The sequence below is a fragment of the Candoia aspera genome, chromosome 5 (assembly GCF_035149785.1).
Source record: "Candoia aspera isolate rCanAsp1 chromosome 5, rCanAsp1.hap2, whole genome shotgun sequence".
NCBI classification, from domain to species: Eukaryota; Metazoa; Chordata; class Lepidosauria; order Squamata; family Boidae; genus Candoia; species Candoia aspera.
The window spans coordinates 12,628,222-12,647,071 of NC_086157.1; the positions used below are offsets into that span (position 1 = coordinate 12,628,222).

An 18,850-nucleotide genomic window follows, 5' to 3' on the forward strand; every position below is an offset into this window, starting at 1 on the left:
CACCATCTCCTGCTTTCTAGCCCAGCACCTGAACCACAACACACAGTGGCTCTTTTCCCAATTACAATGAATATGTGCCATCTGGCATTATTGGTTCATTGAAGTGGGCTCCCTCCTGAGAGCATGAATGAGAGATGTGATAAAAGAACTATTAAGAGTTATCCAGGGATCTTTCTCTGCTTATCCATGAAGGACAAATGATACTGCAAAGAAGCATCTGTAACTGTGTCACCTCAGAGGTCAAAGCTCTAGGAAGGGAACTGAAAGGGCCTTGGGAGTTTTCTCCTGGCTTTCTGGTCCATGGAAAAAGACTGGAAAAGAAACATTACTGACAAATGTCTGGGGCTACATAAATGTTGTCAGTGGAACAAATTTGGTTTATGGGACCATGATCTCTGTTATCTTGAAGTTGGACTGGTAGCAATAAAAGCTGCATCTCACAAAGACTGGCAAGAAAATACGTGGCTGAAACATACTGAACTTGATCAGGAGAGCTTTAAACTGTATGTAAGTATTATGTGATTTTTTAGCCATCCTGAAAAGGTGGAGATGGAAACCCATAAGTATGAAGTTCAAATCAGGACTTGTGCACTGAAGTGTAAGTGATGGAGTAATTTTAATGGGGCTACTGTCATGAATTTGGGGAACTTGTGTAACTCTATAGCAAGACGCTTAGATACAGGGTAGCTATTTTATTGTGCAAATGGAAGAATGATAAAAAAATGACTGAATGTTTGAAACAGACTTAAGAAAAGCCAGACTAAGGCTGGAAAAAGCTGAAAGGTCATGAAGTCAATGGTGATGAACAAGGGCCAAGGCCGATGTAACGGTATAGAATGTCAATAACTATGTGAGACCTATTAAGACAAACACTAGGGATCTGGAAAAGTATTGAAAAGTGAAGGGAAATGATCTGAAGCAAGAGGGCTTATTGTCCCACAGGGCTCCTGGGAAAGATTATTCAATGGAATGGGTGAGACGCCACAATCAGAACAATATAAACAAAAAATCCAATCTCAAAATTGTGTAGGAAAAGTCAACAGTAAAACACAGTAAGGTGGTAAAGCAATCTTAACGTGTCCCGGACATTCTGAAAAACCAGTGAGGACACAGTACAATTTCCTTCTAAGATGTTACTTAATAAGGTCCTTATAAATAACAAATAACCCTGTACAGGATTCCTTTGGTAACAAACATTTGGAAGCTGACCAACAAGAAGAGAACATTATCTTGAAGCAGCCAAACAACAACATGGTTTCCTGCCTCCTTTTTCCTGAATGGGCAAGTATAAATAGGGAATAAATATAAATACAAATATAGTGCTCATATAAATAGGAACATTTTTGTTTTATTGTACTGTTTTATTGTTTTACCATTTTATTGTACTTTGATTAATATTTTATTCTTATTTTATGTAAACTGCCCAGAGTCACTCTCTGAGTGAGATGGGTGGAGAATAAATTCGATAAACAAACTAACAAACGTAACAAAAATATTGAGTCGGTATAAAACAATCTTCTGGGCAACATTAATGTTGAATTAATTTTCAGTAATTATTCTTGTTAAGCAAGTCCCTATTCTGTTGAAGGGGAGATTGCTAGAAAAAGGCCTCTGAACTTAACAAGGCTTGGTAGACCTATTCCTGCATGATACTACCATTCTGTCCTTGCATATTCTGGTCTAGCCTTTCACTAGTCATTGAGAAAAGAGGAGATTGTCAGAGTTCATCTACTTCATTTTCTCTATCACTAGGCATAGGATCAACTAAATGGATTGCTAACACCTAAAATTATACAACCAAGATAGGAAGGGCCATTTAGGTCATCAAGTCCAATCTACTGCTCAGTGTAGAAATCCACATTAAAGTAGGGCGATCTAGCCCTTGTAGAACACATCCTGTAAAGAGGATCCCACCACTTTGCCAGTTAACTGGTAATTCATTGTCAAACTGTTTTTACTTTTAGGAAGTTTTTTCCCCCCTAACAGGCAATAGGAATCTGCTTCCTGTAACTTACATCCATTATTCTCCTTGGAACAGGCCTTGATCTTATTTTCTGTGACATCTTTACAGCACTGAAGGGATCCTACCATATTAATCTCCTCCTCCCAAGTTAAACTGGCCCAGCTCTTTATGTAAGACTCTGCTTCTAGGCCCCTGAAGATTCTCATTCCCATCTGGGGGCAGGAGCTCAGCACTGACCTGCATGTTGTGCCAAGCCTTGCACTCAAAAGATGGGTGGGGCCTTAAAAAAGTAGGTGGGCCTTGAATAAGAAAAAAAAAAAGGTACAGTGTTGTTTGTACATGGATTTTTTTTTGTTCCGTATTGTTTTATCATGGATTTTTTTGTTCCCTATTGAATCAGTATGGATATGTTGTTGTTAACTGCCAGAAGTCCTTGGGGATTAGGGTAGCATACGAAACCAACCAACCAACCCACCCATAAATAAAACCTACTCCAATACAGGAACGGAATGGTCAGCCAAATGCATCCAAGCAACTCAGAACAAGAGTATAAAAGCAGTCAGGATGAGATACTACACTGTCATATGAATGTTTTTCACCACTGTCCAATATACTTTCTTAAACTTTACATTTATCTATACATTTATTCATAAATTTAAATATTAAACCAAGTACTTGTGAAACTGAAAAGGTGAATTAAAAGGAACAAATGAGATAAAATAATAGGTTAAATAGGTTAAAATCCAGTAGGATATAGTATTCTGTATCTATATGCATACTACACATACAGAGCAATGAATTATTTGCTGCTATACAGAATGAAAAAGGATACATACATACATACATAAAACAACAGTATCCCACTGGTAGCTTAAAGGGACAGTATGCTTATATAGATTTAGTTGTCCAAATGGATAGTCTAGGGATGGGGCAAAATGGGCACAATTTTGTGCCATCTCCATTTTTTTTCTCACAAGCTTCTCAACATAGCTCAGTGCCCCCAACTCAGTGATGGCACAGCAATATTTGACTCCTTATTATGACATTATTTGGAAAGTATGAATAGATCGGCTAGTGAGCATTTGTTCATCAAGCTTCAATAACAGCATTCTTTTGTCAAGATTACACTTAGTTTTCCTGTACAAACTCTCACCTCCATCATTTCCAACTTAGCAGGATAGGCAAGATCCCCTGGGGCAGGCTTATAGCCCAGAATATCTGTCTGAATGTAGATGTGGGTCCTATAGACCAGTCGCTCTTGGACATCTTCCAACATCTGCTTAACTCCAGCAGCAAAAGCACCAAGCTGTTTCACTATGAAAACATTTAAAATCATCACTCTCTTCAACTTTCTGCCAGTTATCATAAAACATACACTATAGTAATTCTATCCAGAAGAAAACAGTATTGTCATACAGTTCTTTAAACCATCTAACTGAATTTAGGAATGATCTCTTATTTTGATCATTCTTTACTTGCCATCATATTTCATTTTCTAACGGGGGAACAAAGTACGCCTCTGCATAGGATGGCCAGATTTCCAAGAATAAAACCAGAACAAATTCATTTGTATACATTTACATATTTATTAATGTTAATTAGTAATGTCAGGTACTTGCTCAGGCACAATTAGGAATACAGACAGTATCTGGACAGCAAACATTTGGAGGACCACTAGGTGATATCAAAGAGTTAGAATTTTCTGTATCTCTTTGCTGCCATCTAGTGGTCACCAAGATGTCTGCAGTCCAACAGTGGTAGCAAACAGGCAAACGTATTAACGGCTACAACTTGAGCTCCCAGATGCTTGACCTGTTGCTGCTGGCAGACTGAGATGGGCTCTTGGAAACCAGGATATTTTCCTGGTTTGGGCAGGTATACTTGGGGCCCATGATGTCCCCCACAAACCAGGACTGTCCTAGCAAAACTACATCACCACCCTTTCCAGCCACCCCATCTTCCAATAATGCTACTGTTCAGAAAGAGAAAAGGCAGGATTGGGAACAGGGTCGCACCAGAGACATACTGTACCCTGAGATCAGACAGAAGCCACACAGATACACTCAGAATCATCCCCTGCCCAGGGAGTTTTCAGTCTCTTGGAATGTGGATAAATGGCTTTGCACTAATGGAACATGTGTCAAGATGCCTGCTCTGCTGGTTTCCCTCTCCTATCTGCTGGAGAAAGCCCAAAGACAGAGCAGAATTCCTTTGCCAGGATCCAGCTGGGGCAGACAGGGAAATGGGGACACAGCCCAGGCTGCTATAAGCCTATTACCATGAAGGGAAAACTGAAACTCAAACTTAAAACATGCTATGGATAGGAGGGTGTCTATGTCATCCATATGAGCTATTCTGGAGTCAAACATAAGCAGAATATTTTGAGTACTGCAGGATTCTGTTGCTTAAGCTCTTCTCCTGGGCAAACATTCTCAGCTAAGAACGAGCCTTTTGGCTTGAACCTTACATTGTTTTTCTGCTATGAACGGACACAGAAACCTCTTTCTAGACTCTGGTTACTGGCTTCCATTGAGCAAATTAAATAATATTTATTGCCTCTCGCTCTAACACACCATTCAGAATGAAATATGATTTGTAGCAGGATTGCATGGTTCCTCTCCCACCCACCCCCCAAATTACAGTTGTACTACCCCTTTAGAAATTACACACTATTTCCCAAATGGCTTGCAAGTTTATTGGTCATAATTACAGTGCTAGTCTCTCTCTTTAAAATGATGAACAAATTAAGAAAAAAAAACTTTCCCTGCTTAGTGTTTTTCTTCTTCTGTTCTGCTTTGTAGTAAATGCAGAATGGGCAACTGTCCACTGGTCTTCACCCCTTAATTCCACAAGCTATTTCTCCTTCCTTGCCTGAGTAATTGTCCTACGAGAGGGAAAAAAAGCTGCTTTTTCCACAGGAATCAAATCCAAAGCAACACTACAACTGTACCTTCATCCCAGCAGTTGGCCTAAGCCAAGACATCCCACTCACCAAGAACAGACACCACAATGACAGCTCATTGGCCTGGAAGAGAATGCTGTTGCCTTTCTGAGTTCTGGATTGGACATACTGAGTCTGTCAGCCTTTCTGTCTTTTCTTCTTTCTCCTCTACCACTCTTTTCATGAGCAGAAATTAGCTCTGACCCTCATCATCCACACATTTTTGCCTGAGTCTTTTGGGTGAGAAATCTATTTCTGAATTCCAGAAGCACAGGAGTAAGAACCTGACCATGGGGGTGGCTGACAGCAAACATCTTTATAGGGGTAGGTTGCAAATAAGAAGGAAGACAAAAGGGGACTGGTTGGGGGCAGATGATCTCTGTGCCTCCACCCTTTCCAGCTCAAAGCTCTTAAATGCATCATCAAAAGCATCAGCCCTTCTTTGCCTACAGACAACCACTGGATCTAAAGCAGCAGCTGCCAAAAAACAAGCCAAAGTGATGCAGGCATAGGAACCAAACTGTATGGCAAACCCAGATGCCAATTCTGTCCATCTAAATTTTCTGGAAACATTATTATAGACTTAATAACATCATGCCTAAAAGCAAAGGAACAAACACTATGTCATCCTTCCAATGAGATATTTATTTATTTATTTAATTTTCTATCCCGCCTTTATTATTTTTATAAATAACTCAAGGCGGCGAACATACCTAATATTCCTTCCTCCTCCTATTTTCCCTGCAACAACAGCCCTGTGAGGTGAGTTGGGCTGAGAGAGCGCGACTGGCCCAAGGTCACCCAGCCGGCTTTCATGCCTCAGGCAGGACTAGAACTCACAGACTCCTGGTTTCTAGTCCAACACCTTAACCACTAGACCAAACTGGCTCTCTATAGATACAAAGAACATCAACAATGTCCCCTTATACTTTATACTGGACAAGCAGGCCAATACCTATATAAAATAGGTAAACACAAACATCAGAAGTGGTAATGTTCAAAACCAGCGGAGAAACATTTTAAGTCCTCTGGATATTTGATCCCTGGCCTCAAGGTGGCTGCACTTAAGAAAAGAAATTGCTAAGAACATGAAACAGCCAAGTTAAAATTCATTAGAAGACTCAACACCAATTCTCATGGATCAAACAAGAACGGAGGTTAATTATCACACTATGTTAACTAGTTATTCAGTGCAAAAATATTTGTATTTCACACAACTACTGTTTTATGTTTGATCACTTCTTACACCTTTCTTTGAACCATTTCCCCTTTCTTTTCCCTCTTAACAACATAATTATATTCCTTTTCAGGACCATAAAGTCATGTGTTAATAGACATATGTTGGTTTTGCTGCAAAACTCTGACACAGTCCAAAAACAAGACTTTGATTTTGTACTAAAATAATTCTTCTTTCTTTGACTTCTGTCTTTTGCCTCATTGTTCCTTCTATTTTCCCTTCTCTCCTGCTCCATTTGAAGCAAATGGACAAGTACATAAACTGTGCCTCTCCCAGGACTAAGTTTCATATACCTGATAAAGTGTACTGTCACCCATAAAGATTATATGATAATAAATTCTTTAGTTTTAAGATGTCACTAGATACTTTTTGCTGTAAAAACTATTCCATTGAATTGTTTTGAGAGAGAGAATACAGAAATGAAGACATATTATTTGCACGAATTTGGAAAGGAATTTTACTTGAAGCACAGGGCATGTTTTACATTAGATATGCCTGTAGTCTCACATATGATAGCATTCGATAAAAAATAAATTTATGTGGGAGAAATACTGCCCTGTCAACTAACTCCTGCCCTGGTTTATCTCCACACTCATCCTACACTTCACCTAAGCAAACATTTCTTTGCTTTCCTCAAATTTGTGACCGTTCCCTTTCAGTGATGCTAAATTCAATATAGTCTGAATATGCACTATCCCATGATGTTTAAAGGGTAGGTTCTTATTTTGATGGTTTGATTTTCAATTCTTATTTGTTACACTTACCATTGTTTTGCACATGATCTTCAAGCATTTCATTTTTAAGGATCCCACAGAGTTCAGACAATGTTTCCAAATGAATTACGTGGATGATCAATGGCCTGAAGACATCATATAATGACAAGCATAACTTTTCCAGTAATTCACTAAAAAAGAGAAGAACAAGTATGTCGTAAGATCAGAAGTATTAATAACCAGCCAGCCCTTTCCACCAAGAAATGAAACTTAATGTACCTCTTGATTGTGGATAAAAGCAAAATACAAACATAAGGAAACAAGCAGCACTCACACAGCTGAATGAAACTGAAAAATATCTGAAATGGATCCGTCTTGGCTCCCCCTGGAAGGGTGTTCCGAAGCATGGGAACCAGTGTAACAAAGGCCCCTCTTATGTTTCCATCCAATCTGACTCAGGAGCATCAGCCACCCAGTCAGGAATGGGAAATCTTGGGCGAGTTCCCTCTCTGGCAGGCCCTCTGTCTAACCTGCTTTGCACTAACCTGCCTAGTTTGCATTGTCTAGGTCAGGGTTTCTCAACCAGGGGTCCATGGAACCCTGGGGTTCCATGAGAGGTCACTAGGGGTTCCCTGGGAGATCACGATTTATTTAAAAAATTATTTCAAATTTGGGCAACTTCGCATTAAGGAGGCAAGTTTCATTCTTTATTTTTAGTTTAAGAACACTATTAATGCATATATACAGGCCTATTCATGAAACAACTCTAATAATTTTGTAACTTCTGGCCTATATTTGAGCCTGAATGTGCAGGGGTTCCCCGAGGCCTGAAAAACATTCCAAGGGTTCCTCCAGGGTCAAAAGGTTGAAAAAGGCTGGTCTAGAGAACCAACAAGCACAGCTCTGTTGCTTTCACGGGGAGGAAGCATCTCTTTAACTCATCACTCCCAGCTTCACTAGCTCTGGTTGCACAAGGCCACAGAGCAAGGCATCACTTTCCACTTCTCTGGAAGAGCCTTGTACAGGCTGAGGAGTAATAATGTAACTCCACCTTCCCTTTTCCCCTACCTTCAGGCCAATCCCAAAACATCCATTTACTGGAAGCAGCTTCCTCTGGCTTCCCAAGTTGCTCCCTATCATCCCACGTCTCCTTTGACTTTCCTGGACAGGAGATCATAAATGAGGCATTGGCCTGCAGCCTCTCAAGGAGGGCCAAGAAGCATTCTTGAAAATAAAGATTCTACTTGACACTGGCACCTTGCTTTGCAGCAAATGTTTTTCATTTATTATTATTATTATTATTATTATTATTATTATTATTATTATTATTAAATCAAAAGAAAGTCGTTCAAAATCAGTCAGGGCATGGAGCCCCTGGGGGCATTAATGGAGACAACCACAAACACGCTGGTGCCCAACTGGAGGAGGGTCAGGAAGCAACTCGGCCTGAGAGTCAAACAACTGAACTTTCTCCACCCCTTGCTGCAGAAAACTAAGGTAAATACGTTTCTTTGGAGAAAGCAGAAAGGGCAATAAATGGACTCTGAGCAATTGAATAAACATTAATTTGGGGCAGGACCTAAGCTGTGTCATGAGTAAGGATGGCGAGCAGGGGGCTCCCATCCAGGCTGTAAAGCGCATGCGTAGTACTGAGGAATTAGGTATCCATTCAAAGAGACACAGATCGGGCCCGCCTTAGCCTTTGGGGTTTATATGTCTGGGTTTTTCCCACGCTTCTTCAGTTTGTTAGGATTTTCTGTCTTATGTAGCAGTAATAAACACTAGAGACCTATTCCTTGTCTCAGTGTGGTTCCTGGCTGTTAGGACATCAGCTAATAAATTTGGAATTGATATAAATTTCTGAGGACTATATTAATGTGGGAAAATAAGTTAATTTAACATTCATTTGGCCATGATTAACTGAAGATAACTTCATTTGGACGGGAAATGATTTAGCTAGTCTATGTACTTTTGCAAGTATTTGTTATAGGCTATTACCCAAATCACCATTTTGTGACTTGCTGCAGTGGATCTCGAGGCTCTGGCAGCTGCCCCGCTCCCCAAACCATAACCTCCAAATTAAAAGATTTCCTAACGCTGATCCAAATCGTCTGTAGTGAGTCATTTGCTGCTTCAATCTTATCTGCAGATTATTTATTATGAGGCCAGGACAGATATTTACTTCTGGACAAAGACGCAGAAGATTAGGCAGACCATGAATCTGTTTTAGTTCAACTGGTAAAAGCAAATGGGTCAAATACTAAACCCCAAAGACTGTTCCTAAACACTGCATGTAAAAAAAATGCAGCTCAACACTACACATAGTCCTCGACTTACAACAGCAATTGGGACCGGAATTTCCATCACTAAGCAATGCAGTTGTGAAGTGTGACTGCACTGCTTATTGATGGCAATCTCTGCAGTCCCGGTTGCCATCGTTAACCAATTCCCATGGCTCTTAAGTGAGGCAACTTCCTGCTGGCTTCCCACAACCAAAGGCAGCAGGGAAGCCAGCAGGAAGCTGCAAGTCGCAGGCCAGCAGGCAGGCAAGCGGCTGCTGCCGGGTGGGGGAGGGAGCAAGGAGGTGCGCAGGGATGCAGGGGAGGGCCGGGAGGGTGTGCGAGGGTCAGGGAAGGTGCGAGGGTGTGTGTGAGAGGTGCAGCATGGTTGGGGAGGATGCGAGGGGTGTGTAAGAGGTGCGGCGTGGGGAAGGTGCGCAAGGGGTGCGTGAGAGGCATGGTGCAGATTGGGGAGGGTATGCAAGGTGTGTGCAAGAGGGCAGTGCGGGTCAGGGAGGATGCGTGGGGGTGCAAGGGGATGCATGAGAGGGTTGCAGAGGATGTGCAGAGGGGCTGGGGGAGGACTTAACCTAGTGACTTGCGACCTTCCCTGATGGCTTCCCCACTGATTTTCTGGGGAAGCCTGCAGGGAAGGTTGCAAATGGTGATCCTGTGATCACAGGGCATTGCAACCGGTCATTGCCAGGCACCCAGATTGGGGTGCTGGGACGGCCAGAACTCCAAGGATTGGTTGTAACCACCATTCGTTCAAGTGCTGTTGTACTGTACCGTGCTGTAACTTTGAATGGTTGCTAAACGAATGGCCATAGGCCGAGGACTACCTGTATAGCTAAAAACACAATGGGTCATGAATATTACAGAAAGCATATTATCTCAGTCCCAAACTTTATTTTGTTTTTTTCTACAAACTAGTTTTCCACACCCTAATCTCTGCCACCCAGGCACCGCAAGGAGGGAAAGGCACAATCTGTTTATTTAAAAGGCACTGTTCTGTCATTTCTAAACTATGTATAGGAGGAAGCTAAAAGTGGATGAATAAATGGATGCCTTCTCTCCTCCAAATTTGACAGATACAGTGCCAGTAGGATTTAGTACAATAAATGATAATATTATATGCTGTCACCTACTCCAGTTTGGGTGTTGGCTTTGTGAAGAACTCATCATAAAGCTGATGCTCATCCTGGCACACATGAACCATAAAGGCGCAGCCACTTCGTACCTCAAATTAGTAAAAAATAGATGCACAGTTAGTTTAAGTAGGTCATACATATTGTCATGATCTGTGAACTCGATCCCTTAACGCTGAAATCTACTAGTGATTATGACTTGGCAATTAGGAATGCTTTATTGTAGATCCTAGCACTATCAGACCATATCAGTGATTGAGTCACATTGCTGGCTGATCCCTCTTTTCTCTGTTCCTATTTTCCAATCCTTAACTTTATGGACTGGTTTACTGGTTTGTGACCCAATGCTACCCAAAGAGACTTTGCTTGCAGTTTCAGCCAAGATATAAATCACTATTGCAACTCAGGTTAGGAAACATGTTTAGAAAGATACATCACTCAAGTTTTAGCCAATATTAATTAATTAATTCTCTCTCCATCTCTATCTCTGGGATCTTTCAAACCACAATGAATTTTAAAAGCTGTCTGTCTACAAGCAAATTGGGCAAATAAAATCAAAGTTCCCTGGGCAATTTTGAACTGTTTTGGGATTGTTAAGAAAAATCAGACTTGTCACATGATAAAACTGAGAGAGAAAAATAAATTTCACTGAAAGCTAAAAAATGTACCCAACACAAGCAAAATATTTTTTTCAATTAAATTCAAAAGGAGCCAACATTTTTAAAAAATGAAAACACAAACATAGAAAAATAAAAACAAAAAGCAAAAATGATTATTTTACCAGAGCACAATGATCTCTGTTGTTTCGATTAGTTAATTCTGTTACAGTATTAGTAATACTGGGCCCCAGTAAGTGTTCTCTCTGATTAAGGTAACAGTGGTGGATTTCGTTTAACAGTTGCCGGTACCTAGACAAAGAAAAAAAGAGAGAGAAATAATCAATTTCAGAGAGAAACTAAATTTTAGAGGTAGTAAACTCATCACTGTTTATAAGCCCATCTTTTGTTTTCTTCTCTGCAGCAGAATGGGCAGCAAAAAGTGAATGATTTTTTGTGACTGCAGTCATCTGTGTGACTGAAATTTTGTGGCCAGCTACTGAGGAACGACTGCGCAGTTAATGTGCCATTTTCAAGGTTAGGAATAATTTTTAAAATGCCTTCTAATGATCCCGACTGTTAAAGAAAAGAAAGAAAATGGAAATACTCTGCAATCTATGGCCCCACCCACTTACAAGATGCTGCCTTGCCCAGTCCCTTAAAAATAATCCTCAGCACAGAAAACTACACCCACTTCAGCTCCAAAAGCTAGCAAAAGATTGCCTGATTCCATTCATGAGAATTCTTTGTACCTTTAAGAGCAGCATGAAAGATTTTGCAGCTTGCCACTCAAGAGAGAGAAGAGCTATACAAGTCTCTTTTTGGCTAGGTCAAGTACAGAGCATTATCGATTTTTGCCCTTAGTCACCTTTCTCGTCACCTTCCCTCTCAAAACTGGGGGGAACCCCATATATGTACAAGCGAACAAAAAGAAACAAACAAGAAACAGAAATTCTGCACTTACCTTAATTCCTATTCTACTCTAGGGACCAATGAGGCAGTCTATATTTCCTTCTAGATGAGGCAGAGCTCCCTAGGGATTTGAGCTGAACTGAGAAAGCAATTCTCTCTTCTTATTTGACTGATTGGTCCTGGAAGGAAAGGGGCCTAGGAGAGTTTCCTGTCTGAAAGAATTAGAATAGCCCCTTTCTCATGTGATTAACCCAAGATGGGCCCAGCCGGTCCCTTTGCTTGAGTAGGATAGAAACTCATGGTAAGAACAGGATGGCAATCCTAACCTCAAGCAAAGAAAGCTTATGAGACTGTAGAAAAGTGGTACATCCCTGGGTGAGCCACTGCCTAGAAGCTGCTGGAAGAGGTGCCCTCTGAGGAGAAAAAAACATTGGTTTTGTAATCTCTGGTGAAGATCAGTAGCCAGGTGGATGCCTGAAAACGTACTCTAAGGTGTGGAAAAGGTCACTGCTTTAATGGAATGGGTTGGAACAGACCCCAGGTTCATTAGGGATATGCACTCTATCAACAAAAATTATTCATGTAGACAGAGACTTTACCTTGCCCATGGAAAAGGCTTTCTATGGACTTCTGGCTGAGGAAAATGGCGAACTAGATGTCTCCAAAAGAGCAGGGATGCCTCCATGGCAACAAACGATGGACTGGTGGCAAGCTCAGTCTAACAGAATCCCTCCAGATAAGGAGAGGATGAGAGATTCCCCCACCTGCCCTCCGGATGGCTGATCTTCATGAGGAGACCATAGGACAGCAGTCTCTCTCGGTCTAAGTGCTGGGAGAAGCGAAGCCATCAAGCTCTTAACCATGGTGGAGCCTTTAAGGACGCTGGGTTCAATCACCTCATTTTCTAATGCCTTTTTGGAATTACAATTATTTTCCAGTTAAAAGAGGTCTTCCAAACAACAAGTTTGAAAACCTACCTGGTGAGTAAAATTCCATCCCAAAATAGAAGAAAAGTTAACTAGCACTTCAAAGAACTTAAAGAATACAAAACAAATGGCAAAAGGCTGATTAAGAATTTAATTTAAGAAAAGTTTAAACAGATTAAGGGAACAGATGAATTTGGAATACAGCATTAGGACTTTTGCTAAGATTTTTGAAAAACTGGAGTAAACAAAACAATATTTCTGTGGGAATACAAATTGTTTAGTCTATGAGGAAATAGATTATTGGCTGAAAGTTGAAAACAACACAACAATGAAACCTGAGACTTTGTGAATACAGAAATGGGCCACTGGGTGGACTCAAGTTCCAGAAAAGTAGAATCTGCAAAATGACAAATAAAGGTATGACACTTGAGACATTTCAAAGGATTTTTGAATAACTGGGAGAGAAACTTAAAACCAATCTGACAGCAATAATCTCTGCAACAGTAAATATATTCTTTGAATAAGATTATAAAGAAGTAAAAGATGTGACAGACAAAAATATGGAAGAAATTATGGATAGACAGGATGAAGAGGGGATACAAATCCTAACTCATGAAGTAATATTGGAAAATAAACAAAATTGAGGATTATAAGACAAAGAGGACAGAGTAGAAACACAAATGACAAATCAAAAGATGAAAAAGGACCTGGGCAAGGACTTATTTTTGGATTTACAGAAGAGGGTTTCTAAAACCTTGAAAAAATCTTTGCGATGGGAGAAAGTAAGTCTGCATGGAGATTAGATCCTACAATAGCAACTTGAAGAACTAAAGATTAAGATTGTTAGAAACAACAGAAAGGAATATTAAGTTTGCTTGTTTGATCAGGGCTAAAATATGGAATATTTTTATAAATTCTGGAAACCTTTATGGACTTTTCCCCAACATTTGGATAGACATGACAACGATCTTCAGATTTGTGAATGGATGGGGGGGTTATGGGAAGAAGTGAACCATGTATATAATCTCATAGTGGGTGGGGAACTATTAATTTGTCTGTACTTATTGCAAGGAAGATTGGGAGTCACTTCTTTAAATATTCTTTTTTTTTCTATTTCTCTTTTTTCCTTTCCTTTCCTTTTCCTTTTTTGTCTTTTCTTCACTTTGTACTTCTTCTTTTCTATTCTTTTCTTTTTCTTCTGATTTCAGTTTGTACTGGCTTTTAGCATTGCAGAACTCTTTAATGAAAAAAGTATTTAAAGAAAAGGCTTTCTATGAAAGTGGTACAGTGCTGCCTAGACAGAATTTAGCAGCTCTGACTGTATCCTCGATGTGTCACTCTCTTTCTATGGGTCTGAGGATAAAAGGATGGAATCACGATGGGCTGAAATTATCCTGGACATAAAAGTATCTCTAGTACTACATACAGTTCAAAAAAGGATTCACAGATACCAGAACAGATACTGAAAAGGGCAATGCGAATAATTGGGAGAGCAGAAACTAAGTCCGATGAAGAGTGACTAAAGGAGCTGGGCATGCTTAGTTAAGATACTGGGCTCATCATGAGGAGCTCCAAGGGCACAGAAGACAGGCTCATTCCCAAACTACCTCTCAAGGTGGTCTCTTGGATGCTTGCCATTGCCTTAAAAATTTCCCATATATTTACCTATCCTAATCTTGTTTCAATTACTTGCAAAATCATAAAGCAGTGATTTGAACTGACGGGGCCAAAGGAGGCCGTCAGTGCAAAAAGAAATGGAGACTGCCTCACTGGTGCCAGAGATGCGGCTCCCCAATCAGGCCTGCTGTGCTCAAGGAGAGAATGATAATCACATGCCATCTTATTGGGCTTCAATTCACAGAACAGTATTTTACATTAATTTTAATATAAAATGTTGTAAGTAACTTAGTTTCTACATACTCTGGCACTTTTTCAGATCGTTGCTCAATTTGTTCGAAAAGTGTCTAAGGAAACAAGGAGGAAAACATAAAGTTAAATGATTCTTGCAGGTAGTTTTCTTGTTTCAACAGTTTTCATTCGAACCCATTAAATTACCCTGATTTCTCTTTGCATTCAACAAGAGATTCTTTTCTGAACACATACCTCTGAACTTCCCATGTGAAAAATCCCAACTTTCTGTCCTTCTACAGTAAATGCTTTTTCTCTCCAATCCTATTAATTAAAATCTCCCCATGTTTTAAAAGGTGAAGACAGACATTTCTGTAGGGTTAAGTATAATTTCATGACCCAGAGGACAAAGACAATAAAATCCAAGTCTCTACATCAGTGTTTCTCAACCTTGGCAGCTTGAAGACCACACATCTTCAAGTTGCCAAGGTTGAGAAACACTGCTCTATATCACCAGGTAGGATAGCTAATTCCAGAAACTAAAAGGTAAGGAAGCAAAGCAAACACAACAATAGCCAGATTCAAGTGTATAAAAAGGTGAAAGGTGAAACGTCCCCTGTGCAAGCACCGGGTCATGTCTGACCCTTTGGGGGGACACCGCTTTCGCAATGTTTCCTTGGCAGACTATAGTGGGGTGGTTTGTATATAAAGAGAGAATTTATTGGATTCCAACTACGATCTTGCAAAGTGAACCATCTGCTGGTCCAACTGGCAGAGCTAGTTTTTACGGGAGTTATAGTGGAGTATTCTAATAAACACCAAAGCATTTACTGTGCGGAAAACAACTGCAGCATTTTTTAGCACCTGCCCTTAACCTCTGGTCTTTGGCCAGAGACCCAGTTTTAGAATGTAGATGTGAGTGCTATGTACATTTCTCAACCTTTAGTGTATCCTAGTAGGCATATAGGCACATATAAAGAAAACAAATATGTTTTGCTTGACTATAAAGATTAAACCCATATATATTCTTTACTAGAAATGATTTCCCAAGTTTAGAATAATTCCTATCAGTTATGTTTGCTTTCCTATGACAAACACAGTAACGTGCACTGGATGGGATTCCTCCAGCCATGGTACACATAGCCTTACAGGATGGAAGTCCAGAACCCCACCCAGGCCAAAAAGGGGTCCTTTAATTACCCTAGAAGGACACACTGTAATCAGTTCTATATCAGCATTTTCATTTGGGATGTTCTGCTTATGGTGTATTCAGCACATCTATTGCCTAATAATCCTTGTCACTTGTAATATCATGGCCGTATTGTGATCATTCTTAAAATAACGATGCTTCGTGAACATGCACAAAATTTAAACCTGAAGTATAAGAAAAGAACTTCTGTCCCCTGTAATTAAAAGGCTTCTCCTTGTCTACCTGGGCAAATGTCAGCACTGTACATGAAAGAGAAATCGTGAAAGAAGAGTTGGACCAAAAGGGTTGGGCTCTTATTGTGATGCCATGCCTGCCACGTTGTAAATTCTGACCGCCTCCTCCCTGCAAGACAGCCGTGAGCTATATCCACTTTAAACAAAATTACCACAAGCCAATATGATTTGTCAAGAGGAAGACTTGCTATATGAACTTTGTCTCATTTTTGATGGGTAATTTAATTAGCAGATTGCAGTAATGCTGTAGACATAATATATCTTGATTTCAGGAAATCATCTGACAAAATACTCCATAACATTCTGTTTAGCAAGCTTGTTAAATGTAGTCTGTACAGCATAACTATTAAGTAGATATAATTAAGAAGAAACAACTAAGCAGAAATGAAAAAATGATACACATAAATGTGAAAAGCCAGCATCATAGAAAAGGCATTCAAATCTATTTGACTTTTCAAATCAAATCAATGATTTTAAATCAGACTGGACCTGATTTGTATAGGCCAAGGAACTACAACTGAAGTTCAAGGTATTAATTTTATGTAGAAATGTATGGTTACTCAGATACAGCTTTTAATTATAGTTTTACATGCTATGGGACATTTGGATTGCCAAGTTTCTATACTTTAGTATAGTACATCTAGAGTGAGTTGCACTAATTTTTTGTGTTACGGGTTTTTTTTGTACTATACCTACTTATAGGTGCATGAAAAAGATAGAAAATAACTACTTCTATATAAGTGGCTCAAAAATCATCCTCAAAGAGTGCTCAGAAATGGTTGCTCATCAAACTAGAGAATGATATCAAACTAGAGAATGGTATCAAATGTGGTGGCACAAAATGTTGGCATTTCTTTGTGTTTGCACGGACCAAGCCACTAGGTTACCATGGTAATTGAGTACTTTCTTAAGGATCGGCAGGGTGAAGAGGTTGAACTTAATTATCCTCAGTTTGGGTGTTAAAGCTGCATTGCCTGGGGGAGGAACTTGCCGGGACTTGTTTTAGTTTCGCTTTTGTAACCTTCCAGCCCAATCCTCTCTGAGCGTGTGTGAATGCACAGCTTGTAAATATGTTTTTGTGCTTTCTGTAAATAAATTTATTTTTATAGAAATGCCTGGTGTGTGAGTTTTCTGATCTCTTGGGCCAAACACTTTCTAGCACTCTGACACAAAGTTCCATTCTAGGGGTCCTACTTGGATGACCTTTTTCAGAAGAGGGTATGATATCACCTTTGCCTAAGAAGAGCATAGGCGAAGGTACAAAATCAGGACTGGCAAGAATGTGTTTGCCTGTAGATGTCTCCTGGTGAGTAACGGGTCACAAGGAGTATTTTGGAGTAAGGACTTACTCACACTTATCACTTCTAGCCAAGTGGTTTCTGGTGGTTCATAGCTGGGGATAGATGAGGCTCTGAAGACAGAAGCATAAACAGCTTCAGTTTGCTGCAAACAAAATTGGAGCTGCTGTTCTGCAATTCCATTCTGGCTGTCCAGCCCGACTTTTGAATCTTTTTGTGCCCAATCTCTTGATCTATATTTCTCAGCCCACAATCAGACTTCTTGCCACCTGTAGTGGTAAGTTTCTGGATTGCCTCCTGGTATTACCTCTGTTATTTTGATTGTTGTTAGCAAGCTAGGTAAGTATGGCCTGGCTGCCATGGCCATGAGGCTTGGACTGAAAATGTACTCGGAATGGTCATCAGAGACTCCTCATCAAACTGGAGACCGGTGTAGGGTGATGGACTACAGGTTTCAATCTTGGGGCCAGTATTCTTTAGCATTATTAGGAAAACCTTAGATAAAGATAGGAGAGACAATACAAAATTGGGTAGGAGAGGTAGAATTTTAGAAGACAAAACTGCCTTAATAGGCTGGAGGAGCAGGCCAAAAATGAGAAAAATACATTCAACAGATATACAAGAACTGTTCTTCGCTGAAAGGGAAAGAAGTAAGATGTAGAGGGAAAACAGGCAGACTACCCAGCTTGACAATACTATACAGTACGTGAAAAAAATCTTGGAATTGTGATTTACTACAAATGGTATATGGTGTTACTGCTTAAGGCTAGGCATTCCTTGTCAGGATTCCTTTGATTCAGATTTCTAGCCTGAGGCTAAAAGGCCTCTTCCAGCCCAATGGTCCTATGACACCTCTATCAAATGACTCCCATTATTTTACAGACTAACGTAACACCCCTTTTAGGATTAAAGGGCAAGATGAAACCTGACGTCAAGAAAACTCTTTTCAAAAGAACTTCCTTTCTAAACCTAGAGGAGAGAGCTTTCTTCGAGCAGGTTACTTGGTGTATTTAATTAGGAAAAAGCAAGTGGGGAGAAAACCACTTTCCGCATATTATTCCAGTGATTTACAAGTTTATTAGTAGGGATTAATAGCTTCTTGAATGACACAGTGATCATCTGAGATATCTGCTCATATAACATATGTCCAGCTAGGCTATCAGTGCAGGACTACTGAATCTCTAGAGATACAGAGCATGACTTCACAGGAGACTATCTTTTCCTTTCCCCAAAAATCCAGAAACTCATAATCTAGCAAACAGGGAGGGAGAGAGGAAAAGAGAATTCAAGAGTGCTGTCATATAACAGGATAGAGGACATGAAGCCAGAATAAGCATTAGCTGCTGCTTTCATCTTAATATGCAGGAGGACACAGAAAGACAGATAGCCTAATACGAAGAGGTGAGTTGTGCCTGAATTACCATTTGCAATCCCACTATATTCTCAATAACCACCCCAACCGGTTCCTAAATATGGAGGAATACATATCTATCCCACCATGAGAGAACGGAGGAAAATGTCAGTCACATAATGGGCATAAAACCAG

General features: G+C 40.1%; 1 protein-coding gene across 3 annotated transcripts in view; it reads right to left on the reverse strand.

The window, feature by feature from the left end:
* Window positions 1–18,850, reverse strand: part of COG3 (component of oligomeric golgi complex 3) — a 52,841-nt gene that overhangs the window by 20,684 nt on the left and 13,307 nt on the right. For all 3 annotated transcript variants that reach the window (XM_063304610.1, XM_063304609.1, XM_063304611.1), the window contains 5 exons: window positions 14,636–14,679; window positions 11,063–11,189; window positions 10,282–10,373; window positions 6,906–7,045; window positions 3,117–3,277 (listed from right to left, as the gene is read on the reverse strand). In XM_063304610.1, the coding sequence (XP_063160680.1) occupies window positions 3,117–3,277; window positions 6,906–7,045; window positions 10,282–10,373; window positions 11,063–11,189; window positions 14,636–14,679 (564 nt within the window). The remainder of the gene's footprint in view (window positions 1–3,116; window positions 3,278–6,905; window positions 7,046–10,281; window positions 10,374–11,062; window positions 11,190–14,635; window positions 14,680–18,850) is intronic.